This window comes from Mesocricetus auratus, unplaced genomic scaffold (genome assembly GCF_017639785.1).
Source record: "Mesocricetus auratus isolate SY011 unplaced genomic scaffold, BCM_Maur_2.0 Super-Scaffold_100024, whole genome shotgun sequence".
In the NCBI taxonomy this organism is placed as follows: domain Eukaryota; kingdom Metazoa; phylum Chordata; class Mammalia; order Rodentia; family Cricetidae; genus Mesocricetus; species Mesocricetus auratus.
Window position 1 is genome coordinate 1,910,547 of NW_024429205.1, and position 18,214 is coordinate 1,928,760.

An 18,214-nucleotide genomic window follows, 5' to 3' on the forward strand; every position below is an offset into this window, starting at 1 on the left:
CTGCTCAGAGCCATGGCTGCTCACACCTGTCACTATTCCCCATGACATCCTCCTGGAGCAGTCACTGTCTTGCTGGGCCCTGAGTGCAGTTTGTCTACATGCCATTCTTGCACCTCTCCATGTTTTTACTGTTGGTGAGATCTTTAAAAACAGCCTATTGCGGTTTTAAGTTCTCATAGCTCCTGCCTCCTCTTTAGATGTGGCTAATGCTCAGTAAATATGAATCAAAGTGGAAAAGTCAGCATTCAGCTCCTTTCCTGGGAGGGGGCGTCCCGAGGGTGGGGGCTAGGAGATCTCTTTTCTGAGGAGTCCCTGTCTCAGAGGATAATGTGCTCTTCTCTTTGAAGTCTGCAGTCTTGCTGGTCTTTCCACTATCCTATCGCCCTGTTAGAATGGCACATATTTCTCTTTACCTTAATATGTGCCTTTCTTTCTCCTTATGTTAACTATTTCTGTTATAAAGTCCTCCCTGGGGAGAGCAAACACCTTTCAGGCTTGGCTGTGTGGCAGGGTTCAGGTGGCTGTTTCTGTGTCCTGCTAAGCGGAGACACAGGCACTTTGTTCAGGCCACACCTGCAGTGGCATCTGCTTCTTCAGCCTGCAGGTGGCCTCTGTGGACTCTGTCTCAAGCCATTTCTACACTTTAGTTTGTACGGATACCCTCGCTACTTCCCCCCAGCATTTCTCTGGAGCATCTGCAAAAGCTTTCAAACAGGAGGCCCAGTGGCATCTGAAGCCCTTCCTCCTAGGCTCCTTTCGAACCAGAGCCATGGACATCACACCTGGAACTTTTGAGAAATGATAATTTACCTGGTTTACTGACCCCCCCCCACATTTCCTCCTTTACCTCACCTTTTCGCACAAGCCTATGTTTGGCTCCTTTCTTTCATCCCTACTTTATGCTTTTCCCTGCCAATTCACTCCTGTTTGCACGAGCAGCGTTTAAAAGGTGGTATCCGGTACCACCCGCTACACTTAGCATCGGCTGCCTTCCCACACTACCCAGCATGCTGTAAATCTGTATTGTGGGTGGCGATAGCAACTCTGTCTGGCTCAGCTGGGGTTTCTTTATGAGTAGAACTACCCTCTGCCATCCATCCAGTTAGTATGTTCCAGCAGAAGAACCCTTCACTGGATTCACTTGGGTGGAAACAGGCAGGGAAGCCAGTCCAGAAAAGCAAAGGATGCTGCCCATAATGGAGTTCTTTATTTACTTTTACATTCTGTGGTACTCATGAGAAAGTAGTTAAGAGTTCCTCAGATAGACCAGGCTGGTGTCCAATTCAACCCCCCTGCCTCTACTTCCTAAGTTCTGGGATTACACTCATGTACCACGCCTAGATTTAGAAACGTTATTTTTCTTTTGCAGACACCTAGTTTGAAGGACAAGGTCAGACCTGAACCCTACTTATTGCCTGCTAAGATGGGTCCACATGTGGTCATTCAGAGCAGGCCTATTCAGTTTCCAGCTCAACAGCGCATAACCCACACTTGAACTACATCTAGACATTTCCTGTGAAAATATGGAGTCAAGGAGAATTCTTATCCATGGAAAAGGATTAATCTTGGAGGTAAAAAGAACCCAATCAATGCCTTGGAAAAAGATCCCATAAAGAAACTTATTAAAGCATTAGCTCTCAGCCACGGTGCCTCATTTTGTACTGACAACCCACAACATGCCTGATGCCAGGAAGCAGGGTAGAGTTGAAACAGGAACACCAGACCCAGGGTTTGAGTTGGTGATGGGTTTGAGAGTTGGCATGGGTTTACAGCTGAGTTCAGGCCCATTAACAGTGGCTCAGATGTACTTTAAAGTACTGAGCACCACCTATTGCCAGCCAGTCTTGAAAGAGAAAGAAGATGGAGTTGGATTCCCATGTTCTTCATCTGGTAGCCAGGGTAGTGCTCCCTAGGTTGGGGGAGGTTATGGCATTGAATGGGCCAGTGCTTGCGTTTGGCAGCCAAGCACCTACCACAGTGCTCACATGTGGAAGCCGCTGTCGTCAACCATGCGTCTCCCTGTCATGTAACACACGGGATTGTAGACACACCTGGATTTGTTTATTTTTTTACAACTTTTCATAATTGTTCTCAAGAAGAAAACAGGAAACGTAAGCATGCCATTCTAATAGGCATTTGAGAACCTGAGGCCACAATACCATCTGAACATGTTTCACCAGAGAGTACTTAGCTTTAGCTTTCCCTGCCTCTCATGTTACACGGATACAGGAGCTGCCTGCCCTCTGACAGGTTTGCTTCTCAAGGACTTCAAGGGCGCCCCTGGTAACAGCATGGTCCTCAAAAATGTCTTTGAATATCCATCTGGTCATCTAGGTACACCTCCAGCGACCTTCCCTACTGGAAGCTGAAGGTGGGCACAGCATGTTGTAGGTTAGTACTAGGCATCCATCACCTTACTCATGCCTGAAACCAGAGTCTGTGCTTTGGACAATTGATTCTCATTGATTTTACATGGTTGGTATATTTCTTGCCAAGAGAAAGGTAAACAAAAAATGATGTATATCATCTTAGATCTACAAGAAACACTGTTTTCACAGATTTCATTTCATACCCTTGGAACCTATCTTTTAGAAAGAATGTATAAAAGAAAAGCCCCGCCAAATCCAAACTGTTCATTTGACATCTTCAGTGTGCAAATGCCAGGACACCTGTGGCATGAAACAGACTACAGTGAATGCAACAAACTGTTCTAAATGCTGACTGGACAATGTGCAATAGTTCAGGGATTTGGGCAGGAATACCAAGGCCTCTCTTTCCTGGGATATCTAAGACCAGTATGCATGGGTTACTTTAGCCTGGCTAGTTCAGTTCTGTCATGTATGAGACCAAGTAGAGAAATTACCTGACTGGGATCACAGAATAAGTAGAACTGAGGACCAGAGCTCAGGTGGGCCTGGGAGCCTAATTCCAGGGAGACAACTGCAGGGTGAGCTACTCTTGGGAGCTGGTACCCAGAAAATCCAGAGGATGTAGGGGGAAGCTTCCTGAGGTGCCCTCCAGGCTGAGGAAGGGTCTGGTCAGGGACAGCTTCACTGAGGTGCCATGGAGATGAAGTTGGGGGATGATTGACAGAGCCAGAGTGCTTGCACGCCCCGGGGAGCGGCGAGACACAACTTACTTTCTGGAGGGACCCTATCTTTGTGCGGGCATCCAGACAGACTGCGGTGATGCGGGTAAAGCCCAGTTACGTGGCCGGTTCCATCACACCCGGGGGTTGGACACTTGCTCTCTCTCTTTTCTGTTCTTGAGGGATCTAAAAGCGACAACAGGTGTCAAGAAAATGAATGTTTACCAACCGCAGACTCATGTGGTTATCCAGCAACCCGAAGAGACCTTTGCTAAACAGAGAAATTAGGCAGGTGTCAGGATAGGCTGGGACATCAGGCTTTTGTTTCACAGCTCTTTGGGTGTGGGTAATATTTTCAACCTTATACAATGTAATCAGGAATCAAAGTATTTTGCTTTTTTTTAATCCAAAAATTAAAAGAAAGCACCTATCTCTAATCATAACTCTCGATCAATTGGTTTCCCGTGTGTTACATGATAAGCTGTGTTGCTCAAAGAAATCAATGTAAATAGAGATGAGACAGTGACCTTCTTAGAGAACAAAACTCCATATTTCATTCAGCAATTTCTCCATACACTTCAACCAGAGTGAGGTGCTACTCAGAAAATCTTCACCCGATTCCCTCTTTGAAGAGCTCTGGCCTCATATGCCATAAGCTGTGAAATTTTCCTGCAGACTTTTTTTCCCCCTCTGAGGTTAAGCCACACTGTTTCTTAGCATAGCAATTCAGCACTTTTTTTTTTGAAAATCAACTGAACTCTCAGAAGGCACTGTAAGCAAATGACGGGAAGGGTGGCGATCCCACCTGGCAGGGTGATGGGCAATCAAAAAACGCTTCAGAAGCCGCTGGAGCAACCATTTGTTTTGATTTCTTCGTCTGTACTTGGAACCAGAGGAAGGCTCGTGTAATGCTGTGCATGCATACACAAAGTAGGAGGTCAGGCTGATCTAGAGCGCTGCCAGCTCCTCTGCAGCGCCAGCCAAGAGCCAATCAGAGCAGACGTTTGGTCCAGAATTGAATGCTGGATGCCAGAGATGTAACGATATCCTAACAGAGTTGCTTTTTTTTTTTTTTTTTGTAAACACCCAGATCAACCACAATTCACCCTCATGGATTACAACAATTCTAGAAAGTGTTTCTGAGGCTAGCTCAGACTGAATTCTAAATCATAGATTGTGATACAATGTTTGTTTTTAGAACAAGTATTTGAAAAGCAGTTGCTCAGATCGCCAACAGTAACTACTATGTTTTGGTTCAGTGACTGCTAGAGTTAAATTTCCATTAGGAGTTTAATTCTTTTATATGAATATCTCATTAACTAGGCCAATCATATTTATTAAAAAATACATGCTTTACTTTTGGTTAAGAATTCATTTATATCAAGAAAAAGTATCTTCAGTTTGAATTTTATTTGCTTTGGTCTTTTGAGATAGATTATCACCCTGTAATCCAGATTGGCCTGAGTCTTAGCTACATAGCTGAGGTTGTCTTTGAACTCAGGGTAATACTCCTGTCTTAGTCTCCAAGTCCTGGGATTATAAACGTGAACCACTATACCTGGCTTGACTTTGGAATGTCTGAACTCTTACAGACTTTCTTGTGTCACTTATGAGTGTGAAATAGACAAATGACTCACTCCCAAGATCTTACAAATGCTGTTATGTTGATATGAAGGGTATTCCACATTCCTTTTCTGCTAATACATCATCTACATAATGTTCTAGCATTGGCATGGACCAAAACACTGGGCATTGCCAACTGCTGTCCTGCACCTACAATTGCCTCCTGGTCTTTGCCAACAAACTCAAGAGTAAGTCCTGGCATTTCAATTGCTGCAGGTTCAAAGTAAAGTCTAGCATTCTGGTGCCTCTGAGCAATTTCATTATACTGAGAAAAGTTAATCCATATCATTATAAAATAGTAACCACATAGTAACAGTTTCAAAAGATAGCATTGATAATTTAAAATAATAAATTTAAGAGATTTTTTAAAGAAAAAACAGATACAAATGAGTTACTTGCACAGGATTAAAAAATAACATACTATTCACTTTGATCATAAAGTAACTGCTTCATCAGGACCCCAATATCTCACACAAATAACATGATTTTACAGATTTTGAAACAGTTTTGAAATTAAGTGATCTTTATATAAAAAAAGGCTCAAAACTATCTCAGGGTGCAGAGCTCAGAAGAGCATAGTCTGCTCTCGATGCATGGCAGAGATGGGGTCTGCCATTGCTGTCACTATCACTGTCCCTTGGTTACTTGTTTCTTGCAATCCCAATTCTTCTTTCAAACAAACAGGAAACAGTGACGCATAGAAAAAGACTAGGAAACCTAACTAGAAACCTTGCAATAACTTTTAAAAAGTGTGCTGAATTCAGCTTATTACCCTTCTGCTCTAGGGTGATAGAAAGGGGGTTGTGTGGAAGGCAAAGGAGTTATTTTGTATTAACTTAGTATTTTGAAATGTTACTCGTTAGTACTTTAGTGAAGTACTTTCAGTTAAGATGTATGGTATGAAAACAGGCACATGTGTTCTCTTATCTTTACAAACACAGCATGTTGATGTGATGTGATGGCATGTTGCTGAGATATGGTCCCATAACTTTAGTTTTTTAAAAGAGGGCTTTAATCTCTTTGCTCCATTTTTTTGGTGTTCATGCCTGTGTGTGTGTGTGCACGTGCACGTGTGTGTGTATGTGTGAATGTGTGCTTATGTATATGTGTGTGCAAAGGTGTGTGTGGGTATGTGTGTGCATGTGTGTGCGTGTGTGTGTGTGTGTGTGTGTGTGTGTGTGTTAGCTTGATTTTGGCTCAGAATGAAACTATAGCTATAGTCAAGGAAACATGGAAAATGTTGATGGAAGACACTGATAACTTTGGTCAGAAGTAAACCTGGGAAACTAGAGAAGTGGTGACTAATGCCTTCTTTCTCATGAGAAAATTCAGGCTCCCAACCTTCCCCTTTTCATGACAAAAACACATCTTAGCATTCACTTCTCCCTCCTCATGTAAGGGAAGCAGTCAGGGCAAATTCCATGTTTCTGCATAAAAGTAAAGCAACATAACAACAAAGCAAAAAGAGTTGTGTGCTTGGCGGACTACACAAACCAAAGGCGCCATGGTGATGCCCTCGTCTGGGGGTCTTGTGCTTGCTTCTGTAACTGAGAAGCGCATATCCCTCCAGGCACTAGTCAACCAGGAGCACTCAGAGCTCTGACTAAGGCTTCTGCCAGCGTGGACTTGGTCATAGCTATGAGCACAATTGAGAGAAGCACACACACCTGTGCCCCAATAGGGACGATACAGGTTTTCTGACTGTTTTAAGTTTGTTCAGCAACTGATTTTAAAACTAAATTCCTGAATCTCATGGTCAGATCCATAGTGAGGAAACTGAGTATTCATAATGTACAGAACAAAATGAAAAGCAGAAAAAGGAACATATTTGGTGATAATACAGAAAGGATTTAAGGAAATACCAGTTTCATTTTTGAGATAGTTTCTTTCATAGTTCTGAGTCTTGTGAGGAATCAAACATACCAGTTGCTTACTAGGTGAAGTTGAATCAAGACTTTTACCAGTTGCAGATGGATACAGATGCTACCAAGAACATGAAGTCACTCTGTCAGGTTAACTAAGTTACATGAATAGATAGATGCAAATATATGCTCACTTTTTTCATAAAATAAAATTCAGTTAAATTATCATTGGATAGTTTTGAGATTTTTTAAAAATTACACAGTATTTGACCAAAGAGCTACAACTATTTCCACAATGTAATGTAGCTAGTAAGGGGAATTAATATTCTAGAGAAATTGCTATTGGTTTCAGCTATGACTACCCATGCCTTGCATGGCAAATAGTTTCCTTAGCTAACTATCATAGATAATTAATGTGCAGTCACTGTCCTTATCTTATGTCATCGGTCATCGTGTTGCTGTTCAATTCCTTTTGGGCGTTTTCTATGGGGCTAGTTTCATCAATAACTGTCACTAGGTGATAATTTTATAAATTGTGAAGCCATCTACTCAATCCAATTTATGAAGAAAGTGCATCATCTCTGATTGACTGATTGTTGCCTAAACCCTTGCCACTTTTCAGCATAGATCATGGTTCCTTTGTAACAGCATAGCCTGGTCCTAATGGTCTCTATCATAGGTGTGTCGATGTGCTAGCCCTGTCTTCTCCAGGAATGCATTTTCCCACTGTCATCCTATCCATCTGTTCTAACGACAGCACATTTAGTTGTTTTATCTATTCCTCAGACAAATATTTTATTTGTTCTATAGACAAGTTGTCACATGATATACCTCTAGAATAAACTCTAAAAATGTTCATTAGACATGATATTTGTAGTGATTTATAGTATAACAGACTATTATCAGTATCTTTTACTTAGCTCACATTTGCCTGAAGCAACTTACGTTAGGTAGAAATATTACCTTTACCATAGTATGGCTTTTTGACATGGCTGTCACTGGATTTGGATTTTCTGTCTTCACCAGCCAGCTGTCTTGGAGACTGGTCCTCATAGGATCTCAGGTTATCCCTTCTCCCAGCGTCCATGGCCATCTTCTCCCTCATGGCCTTGGCTCTCTCTGTCTCCAAGGCAATGGCTTTCTCTAGCAGAGTCAGGTTGCCCTTGGTCATGTCAAATACCTCCTCAGACCTGTCTGAGTTCACTGAGGTGGTGTCATCATCCCTCTCATGACACCCATCCTCCTTGGCACAGCTGGAGAACGTTCTAGACCTGGGGCTCAACTGCTCCTCCAGCCGCATAAGGTTCATCATATCTGAGTAGCTCCTGTCTGGTGTCCTCCCAGGGAAGTCATCCTCTTGCCGGACATGCTGGCGCACACTCATGTTGGGTGGCTGACTCCTGTCCTGTGGGTTGGTCTCGCTGAGTTTCCTAGCCAGGTCGAAGCACTGGTTTCTCAGACACTCTAGACTACTGAGACACACTTCCTCATCACTCTCCTCCACCATCTTCTCCATGAGTCCATTGTTCATGGGCTTCCCTAGCATGACATAGTTCATATTTCTACTGTCTTGCTGTGACATTCCTTCAGCATAACTTCTGTCACCGATGTTCTCCGATAGCACAACACCATGTCCTTGTGCTAACAGCTTAAGGGAGTCCACTGTTTCTCTAACAACATCACTGTCTAAATCTAGACTCAGTTCGCTTTTCCGACCGAGGTTTTCATTTTTGTCACTATCGTCCTCCAAGCTATTAGAGGTATTGCTGTTCATTTCTGACTCAGTCCTAGCTCGGTATGCTGCATCTTCAGCAATTTTGCCAAGATTTAATAGTGACTTGGCTACCAGTTCATCATAGTTATCATACTCATCATTGTTGTTATCATCCTTTTCTGTGTCCTGCATTATTCGCGTACAACTCATTTGATGGTCATCTGCAAAGAAATAGAGAAGACAAAAAGGAAAACAGAAAAGTGGCTAGACTGTGAAGATTATTACTAGAGCATGGACAGCAAGCTCACAGCAAGTCAAATCCTACTTGGCCTAGAAGGGAACCTTATAAGACATCTGCTGCTGGGTAGAAAATAAAAACATAAAGCAAATGAATTGTGTTAAAGAGTAGGGGGCCACTTAGGATATTCACAGACATCTATAAACTCCTTTAGTTAATCCTAAAGTTAGTCACTAAATACAATAAATATAATGTGAAAATATACATTTTTGTCTTTAACGCTGTAATTTACCACCTTCATTGGCTGTATTCACAGCCAACAATTGGCCTGCCAATTACATCTCTAACATCACTGAGCTTTCTAAAAATTCTTGAACTTTGCTTTTTGCTAACACTTAGAGGTTCTCCATAATCCCCTTTAAGTGGTTCATTTCCTATCATATTTAGGCAGTACAGAAGACAACCTCAGACTTCTGAAACCACACAGGAAGTACAACCTCTTAGGAAGTTCCTGGTCATAAGAACCCTGAATTGAGAAGTATGTATGTGATAGCTTCTAGTCAATGTAGTGAGAGGTCCACAGTGAAGTGGCAGGAGCTCCACAATGAACGTGAGGAAGGAAGAGGACAAAGACTTCCTATATGGACAAGTTAGGCATGTACAGTGACCACATGTCCCTGGATCAGAGGGGACTGGTCAACCATCACACTCATAATCTAACATTTCATTTGACCGATGGTGATAATATATTCACCCATCTCATCAGCATGAAGAAACTTGAATAAGATATACTCAGCCTCAATATACACTCAGAGGAAATCTTTCTAAAAGTCCATGTTAAGCATGACGTAAACCCCTCTGTTTCATCAGAAACCCATTTGGCTTTCACTTAGAGAGAAGTCTGGATTTGAATTTCTATTCACAACTCTGCACAATTGCTTTCATCTGCATTGCGAAACATAGATAATAATAAACGAGTTTTCAAATGCATTCCCCTTTGGTTGGGTGGTTAACGGGTGCCATTTCACATCTGTCCTTTGTTTTCATGATTCAAATGCCAGAGAACTTTCAGAGTTTGATAATGATTTGGAGGAATAAGGCAAATCGACTAGCTGCAAACACCAGCTGACTAAAGCTGAGATACTGAACCTCTGGTGCTTTCAGTATGGATTTCATGCAGAAAAGGTTCATGTTAGCAAAAGGAGATTTGGAGCTCAATATAGCAGTAACTGAAAATAACATCCCACCTGGAGTCAACAGATATTTAGGCTCTGACCCACTCTCCAAACATCAGCAACACTTGCTGTGTGAACTTGATTCTGTCTCTCTGAGGACACAAACCTCTTCATTTCACCACACTCTGCCTGAACCATTTCCCTTGTTATAAGGATAAAATTGTCATCAAAGAGCAGCAAAATGAAAGAAACTAGCACTAGCAAACATAATCACAAATGTGGCAAGGCTAATCACAGATGCACACCTTGCTGTTGGCTGGCAGCTCAGCTTTTGAATGCAAGTGCATCTTGTTCTCATGGCTCTTTGGAAGCGTGATTTTTAAAATATTTTTCCTTTTGATTTATGCACCTTGTTATGTTCATGGGCTAGATAACTAGATCATCCTTGGGAATGACAAAGCTGTTCTACCCATACATAGCAACTATGATGTTTTGGGTAACTGTCACCATTACCTATATACAGAGTGTCAATCTGATGAATATGTAAGCCATGATTTGGAAATGGAAATATGTGCCAGGAGTTGAAAGATTTAAAAACTTAAAAATTACACTTTATGTGTGTGTCTTGACTACATGTAGGTACTTGTGCCACAGTATATGTGTGAAGGTCTAAGGATAGTTTGAAGAAGTCCTTTCTTGCCCCCATGTGGAAATTCAACTGATAAATTACTTACCATGCAAGAACAAAAATGTGAATTTGATTCCCAACCCCACATAAAAGCCAAATGTGGTGGCATATGCCTATAATCTCAACACCTGGGGAAGTGGAGACAGGAGGATTCCTGGAATCTGGTGGTTAGCCAGCCAGCCTGGCCTAATCATTGATCTCAAGTTCAATGAGAGACCCTGTCTTAAAAAAATACGGTGGGAAATAGGAGAGGAAGATACCTTAAGTTGTCTTCTGACTGCCATATGGATATGCAATGTTCAGGTACACCTGCACATACATGTGCATCCACACAGGCACACACAAAAGGAAGTCACTGAACATAATAACCAGGCCAAAAAATAATCCACCTAATCACTGTTTGTGTATATAAGTTCAAACATGAATTCTGCTCTGGAAAAGGACAAGGTTCTCGGAGCCTTCCTCAGCAAATGTGGCAGATGTTACGCTGCTGATTCTCCATTTGCTAATCTCACGATTGTCCTCAGTTGCTTGTTTGCTTTGCCTGAACCGCTTTCCATGTGACATGGCTAAGGAGTGACCAATCTATGTCACCTTTTCCTAAGAAGATAAAAAAAAATGGATAAGCTTCTCTATACTACCCCAGCCATGCTGGCCCGTGAAACTGAGGAACTGAGTCCCTTCCCTGCCCGAGTACCAGAAAAGTGCCAGGCATTCTCCAGCATGTGTGGCAGGCCTGCTTCTTACGGGGAAGTGCGCTGGGAGAAGACTGCAGACGCTCTGGTGGCCATTGAGGCAGAAATGAAGCTGGAAGTTATGCAACTGGCCCCATCACTCTCTTGCTACTTAGTGAGTGTGCAAGGACAGTGACCTCTCAAGAATCGTAATGAGCTCTTCTGTATGGCAGGGATAATTATCTTCCTGGCCCCTCCTGGCAAGTTCCTACAAACCCCAGACTGAGGCATGCGATCTATGTGTATTTCTAGTGCCTGGCCTGGGTGGTATTGTTTTCTAGTATTTTGTCTCGCCAAGTAGATGCCTGGAGAAACTCGCCTGTTCTAGGATGGCATCTGGAAACAGACAGTGAATGCAATATGAAGGCAGAGCCTGCTGACTTTTTTCCTTTCTTCAAGTTGCTAATGCTCAGTGTCATCTGAGGCTCCGTGAGTGACAGCAGCAAATGTGGAAATGGCTGAGGAAATGATATTTAGGGCAAAAATCCTTACAGGTTCACAGAATTCCTGGAGTTACCAGTGTTTAACCATTTCAAGGCATCCCCTAAAGCCAAACCCTAAATATGCGGGCTAACAGAAGGAAACAGGCTCCACCTCACCAGCAAACAGCTTCTAACTACATGTTCTGTCTCAGCCTTGCCTAGAATGTCATGGTAAGCATTTAGAATTCAATGTCTGGTTTTCCATATTCAGACAATTCACCACTGAGCTGTGCTTCTGCTGAGGCTAGCATTGAAAAGACTCCATCATAAAATGATGGGTTTTGGCAAATGGTCTAGAATTTTCTATGCCAGTCAGGGACTAGAAATATGGTACAAATATTCCAGATCACAACACGTTCAGAAGTCAATATTACTTGTTTCTGTCTAGTGAGTAATGTTCTCTCAAAGAAGAGGGATGTGTTTGTGATGAACAAAGCATTTTCCAGAAAATAAATTCAGGTTTGTGTTCCAAGTAAACAATAGGAACATGAATACCAAGGTGCGTAAAGAGGATAGAATACTGTATCCCCTCCATAGTATTGATCTCACACAGACCCCAGGGCCAGGCTGAAACCAGGGGCCATCTCTCACCCTGTCCAGGCCCAGGTGCTCCCTGCTGAATCCCAGAATTTTCATATGAGAGTGGAAATCGGAGATGTTTGGGCTGATCCACTCACAATGGGCGGGAATGAGCCTAGACGTAGAGGTGTTTTTGTGGCTGAGCCCAGGAGATCTACCCATGTGATGACCAGCCATCCACCACATTCATTATTAACTACTGTTACACATGTGGTTTTTATTCCTGTGAAGTCTTTAAAAATGCTACTGCCACAACTCACCTCCTTTGAGTCTGACCGTTAGGAAGATTTTATTCTACACAGACAGAATCACGTAGTTGGGAGGTTTTCCTAGAATGGCTGGAACTTCATACACTGGTTTTGCTGTAGTTTGTCTCTAAAAAGCATGTCTGATATACAACTCTTTCAATATTTGGTACTGATCAAGCCACATGCATATACATTATACACACCCACATCACATCTCATGGGCAGTAAAGAGCAGGGTGTGTCTGTGTCTGTGTGTCTCTCTGTGTGTGAGTCTAGGCAACAGAATTCAGGACCCAAAGCCCAGTCTTATGGTGACAGAGGTCTGTCTGTCTTTCCTGATCCTTGTAGAGACCACAAGAAAGGTTCTTCAGTAGCTACCGCTTCTGAAAGGCAACCACAGACAGCCACAAGTCACATGTGTGTGTGTTCAAGTGACAGAACTCAGAGACCATACTGGGTTGCTGTGCATGATTGCTTTTCCAGTCTTCTGCACTGCTTGTTTCCATAGCAACCAGACTGCAGTCTTCTTGGAAGAGGAACCCAGTGGGCTTGGTGCAGACTAGCAGCTAGACACCCACATCCTTCTCATCAGACGAGGCAGATCTCTGCTGTGTGCCCCACCACCTCCAGGTGACTATTGCTATTCTCAGCTCTGCCTTCTGGCATTCTCTCCCTCCGATACTCCTCTCTAGCCTGTCTTGAATTGAGGACATATTTCAATTACCAGCCTTTGAGACTTGTGCCGGAGTTACCAGCTCAGCTAGCCTGCCACTGGCCAATGTCTTGAGTAATACAATTTGGGTACATTCTTGTGTGGAAGGGTGTATTATTTTTTTCTCATTGCTATGACCACATGCTTCATGGTAAGGGAGGAAGGATTTGTTTTGACTCATTACTAAGATGATTCAGCCTTTTATGAGAGAGAAGGTTGGTAGACTCCATAGTGGTGAGAGCATGCAGGTAGGAACCTTTGCAAATTAGGAACCAAAGAGCAGAGGGTGCTGGAACTCATCTGGCTTTTTGTTTGTCGTACTTTTTACTTTGAATAGTTTAATCCAGTACTCTAGCCTATGAGATGTCCCCAGAACCTCATTCAGAGTAGGTCTTCCCTCCCTTTTTGAGCAACTCTGACAACTCTCTCAAAGACAGATGCAGAGTCAATCTCCTAGGACATTCTAAAATGAAGCATAGCCATTGCAAGAGATTAGAAAATTAGATAAGGCCTATACTCTGGATGGATAGCCAAGACAGTCATGGGCTAACCAAGTGACATAGGAAAGCAGGTGAAATGCACTTAAAGAGGCTAGCATTGGGTAGATTGTGACTGTCCATGATTTTGCTGACTATAACCCCAGGAACTACACACACACACACACACACACACACACACACACACACACACCCTTCAGACCATGTTAGGATCACCATACCTCTCCTTTCTGGCCTTCCCTCTGCCACCTCAGCCTCAGGCACACTGCAGCATGTTTGGCATCTCCTTGGATTGTAGGAGGGAAGCTGTCCTCTATCCCACTGCTTCTGCTTTAAGAACCCCAGACTCTGAGTTCAAGGGGGCAGGGACAACCCTCTTGGTATTCTTGTAGCAGGGGGCAGAATAGATTCTGGACACACTTCTTCTCTTAACTCAGCCCCAGCATCTCAGCACCCTGCCTCCAAGTGCCCCTCCTGTTGGGCAGATCAATGGGTCTTCAGGTGAGCATGGGACAGAGAGACATGATAGACAGATGGTACTAACTGTGGCCACCATAGTCACAACTGCCCTGTTTCCTAATTACACCTTACTTAAGAGTGTGGCTGTTTGCTTTGCTACTGATGTTGTAAGAAGCATTTTATACTCATAGAAGAACTAACATCAAGCTACTAGAATCCTTCTGCTAGAACATGGGGAAGTTCTTAAATCACATTTGGAGAAAGGCAGGTACCCTATTTGTCATCAACATGGCATAGTGTTCCCAGCTTCTTCCTGATTTTTACATCATCTCCAGATTTTTCTTTATAGATATGTCTGTTACTTTTCAGCACCTGTAGATAGCCTGAAGATTACAGAACAGGATTATTTCAAACACAGGCCTTTTTTTTTAAACACAACGGTTTCTCCACACCCCCAACGCCAAAAGTTGTAGTTCCCAGATGAGCAATGTCCTTAACAGGGCCACAGAAGAGATGTGAGTGCTGTGGGATAGGAGGGGACACCTGGGCAATGAGCCTTGGGGGGGACACTGAAGTTTTGTTTTCAGATAGTACTAAAATGCATTCTCTCCTGAAAGTTGTTGAACGTCAATGACTGATACTTGCATCTGATTTCCTTTTGTCAGTGAAGTTTATTTGGTTGGGGGGAGACCTTTTAAGAACAAATGTAAAAAGGACCTCTTGGTAGTGATTCCTCCCCATACATTAACTGTGTGGGTGAGACATTTACAGACCTAGGGTTTCAGAAGCTGACAGCACAATCCATCTATGTCTGACCACTTCATTGAAGGGGAAGATGCTGCCTGCTTCTAGGTTCCACTCTTAAAGCCTTTGCCTCTCAAGACTAAAGGTTTTGAGGGTACAGGTTGATCCCACCCAACAAGGACCACCTGCTATCACCCCAGGAGTCTCCCTATCCCCACCTGTATGAAAAGAGGAGATGCCGACAGCAGGACAAACAGAAGGTATCTGGGGACTGTAGCACTGGAGCATACAGGAGAGAGCCCTGGACACAGGTGCAATTTTCCAGAGCTCCTGCTCCCTTGCTCTACAGCAGCTCCTCCCCTACGAGCCTCTGGTTTTGTTGCTGCTAAATATGGTGGCCTGGTTTTGATGTGCCACACACAATTGCTACAAGTGACTTTCCAGCCTCTTTTCTGAAAGCTGTGTTGCTCTGACTTTATTCTCAATCCCGCCAGTGTCTGCACATTGAAAACTTGAGCTCTTTGTCTGAAGATAAGCACGCTCAGTGTTTGATTTTGTTTATCCCGTGGCTGTGTGTGCTTTGCTGTCAATCCAACCATATAAATCAATCCAACTTGTGGCATGGCCAGGGCCTCCGTTACTTCTGAACATGGTCTGACATAGTCTTGCATTGCTTACCAAATCAGTACCAAGGGAACACAGACTGTCTCATAACTGCCTGTTTGTGATACCCTCCTTGGAGCGACACCACCCGCTGAGTCGCCTACTCAGAAATGGTCCTGGTTCCTGACATTGTCTTAGAGTTCATATTTTCCTCTAAAAGGAAATAAGAAGCTAGACACTCCTTACACTCCCCAAGATGCTTAAGTGCTGGCAGTTCATTTGGCCAGTGGAACATACCCCTCGCAGAAATAGTCTGGCCCAGGAACCTAAGGTTCAGAGAGAATACTGAGTGCCTAGGATGGAGAGCTAGCTGTGGAGTACTAGCAGCCACTCATTAGCCCCAATTAAATGCTGCCACTTTAGGATTCCTCATTAAACAGAAACAGGTAGAGCCCATGGGAAGGGCATCAGCTCAGCCTTTTCACCAAACTGAAGATAAGTGTTACGGTTGCCACATTTTGCATAAGCCAGTCCTGGTATACTGGGTGGAGGGTTATACACATTGACATGTATCTGTAGGTCACATTTAGAATTCAACAATGAAGCAAAAAGACAGTATCGTTGTAGTCATGGGAGTTGCACTTGGTGAAAACAGAGCAGACAGAGTGTGAATACACACTGTGATGTCAGTGTGCTGCACGCGGTGAAGAACAGTCAAGACTGGATGGGAATGCAGGGAAGTCAGAGTAGGCCGGCGAGGAAGGAGATCTCTGTCTGCCACAGGTTAGGAGTTTGAGAAACAGTAAATGCCAGCTCTTCAAGGCTCCGGGAAAGCCAAGACTCCCATGGCCAATGTAGTGTGTGAGAAAGTGGACACAGAGGATGGGATAAGGCCAGGGCATACTCATACTATGTCAAGACACAAGTCATAAATGCCTTCTCTTAACACAAAGAAAAGCTTCAGCTAGCCCAGTACCCTCTGAGTATACAGGACGCACAAGTCCTGTTTGAGACTACAGTCAGGCATCCTGAGAGCTTGTCCTGACAGCACTGTCCTCACTGCCTGTCTCTCTGGAACTCTCTTCCCACTTTGGAGCCAATGGGGATGATCTTGAGCATTGATTGGCCCCAGGACAGGAGAGGCTTGCAGCATGACTGGGTCAGTGTTTCAGGTAGGCAAACCTATAGTTCTAGAGTGATGCCGGACCCTAGTAAATGCAGGGGAGCTTGTCATACAGTCATTTTTGATCTTGGCTGCAACATCATAGTTGCAAACAGCTCAGACTTATAAAGCTTTTTTGTGTTCTGTGCCTGCTTTATGTTGCAGAGCAAAGCAGGGAAAGAGTCAAGGGGTGAGTCTTATTTCTTGAGAAGGCTAGATGACCTCCTCAAGATGAGTGGCATGGGCAAAGCTGGGTCACCCTACCCCCAGCCCCAGGTGCCATGTTTCACTGTGACCACACAGCACTTAGGGTAAAAAATAAATGAACAAGACACACTAAATGCATTGCTGATTCTCTCCAGTGGACTTTAAAACAAGCTGTGTGGCATCCTGCTGTCGTTGCTGTAGAAAAGGCTAGCCTCCTGCATCTCACACACATGTTTGCATCTTAAGGGTAGGAAGCATCACATTTTCATTACAGTCTCTGATTTGCCTCAATATACTCAACCATTCATGAAGTTTGATGTAATATATTATCACATCAAAAACTAGTTGACATGGAGCAGGGTTTTTTTTTAAAATTATTATTATGGACAGTTAGAAAGACCCTACTTGAGGCTAAAGGCTTTCTTATTCTCATGCCACAGCACGATCTACCTCAGCACACTTGCATTCCCACAGAAGACTTTTGTGTGTGTTGGGAAGGTTAATTTTAAGAAGATAAAATCCACCCATATTCATTCTCCCAACTGTGACCACAGCCTTCCTCAGGTGAAACCTTGCATACTAAACGCATCATCTCTGTGCTGCGCTGGTCTCAGAACTCATTGCTTTTTCTGCTGACTGCAGTAGAACACTGGCTGGCTAATTCTGATTTTCACAGTCTGTCTGCATTTCAGCCTGCTTCCCTCATCAGGGACCTGTCCCTGGGAAATATACAGAAGGATAATTGGCTAATCAATATGGAGAGCAGCGCCCTAAGGGGAGGCAGGGGAGTTGTGAGGCCTCAGTGCAGAGAGCTCAGCACCTTTATCCCCTTCCCTCATGATCACACTAGACACTGCCTCACCCAGATCAGGACATGAGTACAGCTGGGGGCCGTGCACATCGGTCTGTTAACACCCTGGGAAATCTTGCAATTAGAAAGATGCTTCTGTGAGTAGAAATTCACACACTGTGGCCTTTGAAACGGACTTACTGAAGAGTGGGATCATCTCAGTGAAGACAGTCTCATGGACAGGTCTGTGGTTTCACAGTAAGGGCTGGGAGAACAGGGTCCCCAATCAGAATCTGTAGGTGTGGACCGCCAGTCCCCCAGTTACTTCAGGGACAGCAGAGGAAGCTGCATTGCTCTAAGAAAAGCAGCTCTTCCCACTTTGCCTCCACACCATGTGTTTCCATTCTGACTGGCCTGGAGCAACTGTCAGGCATAGTAGAGAAAGTTCCTAATATCAGAATTCACAACCATCCACTCCCCAGAATGAGCTTGCAAGGATACCACACCCATGGCTGCAAAATGATATGATATGAAGGCCAAGTAACCCTAACTGAAGTGCCACCTGCACCGATTCACCCGGTGATTGTGGGGACAGTGCTTAGGGCAGTC

At 43.7% G+C, this 18,214-nt stretch overlaps 1 protein-coding gene across 26 annotated transcripts in view; it reads right to left on the reverse strand.

Annotated features, from left to right (window-relative positions):
- Myt1l (myelin transcription factor 1 like) overlaps positions 1-18,214 on the reverse strand; it is a 380,106-nt gene that overhangs the window by 86,668 nt on the left and 275,224 nt on the right. For 19 of the 26 annotated variants that reach the window (XR_005870745.1, XM_040730678.1, XM_040730677.1 and 16 more), the window contains 2 exons: positions 7,537-8,508; positions 3,140-3,274 (listed from right to left, as the gene is read on the reverse strand). Coding sequence is in view for 25 of the 26 variants with exons in the window: in XM_040730678.1 (XP_040586612.1) it covers positions 3,140-3,274; positions 7,537-8,508 (1,107 nt within the window). In the remaining variant the exon portion in view is untranslated. The remainder of the gene's footprint in view (positions 1-3,139; positions 3,275-7,536; positions 8,509-18,214) is intronic. The other 7 variants (XM_040730683.1, XM_040730695.1, XM_040730696.1 and 4 more) reach the window with 2 other exon arrangements.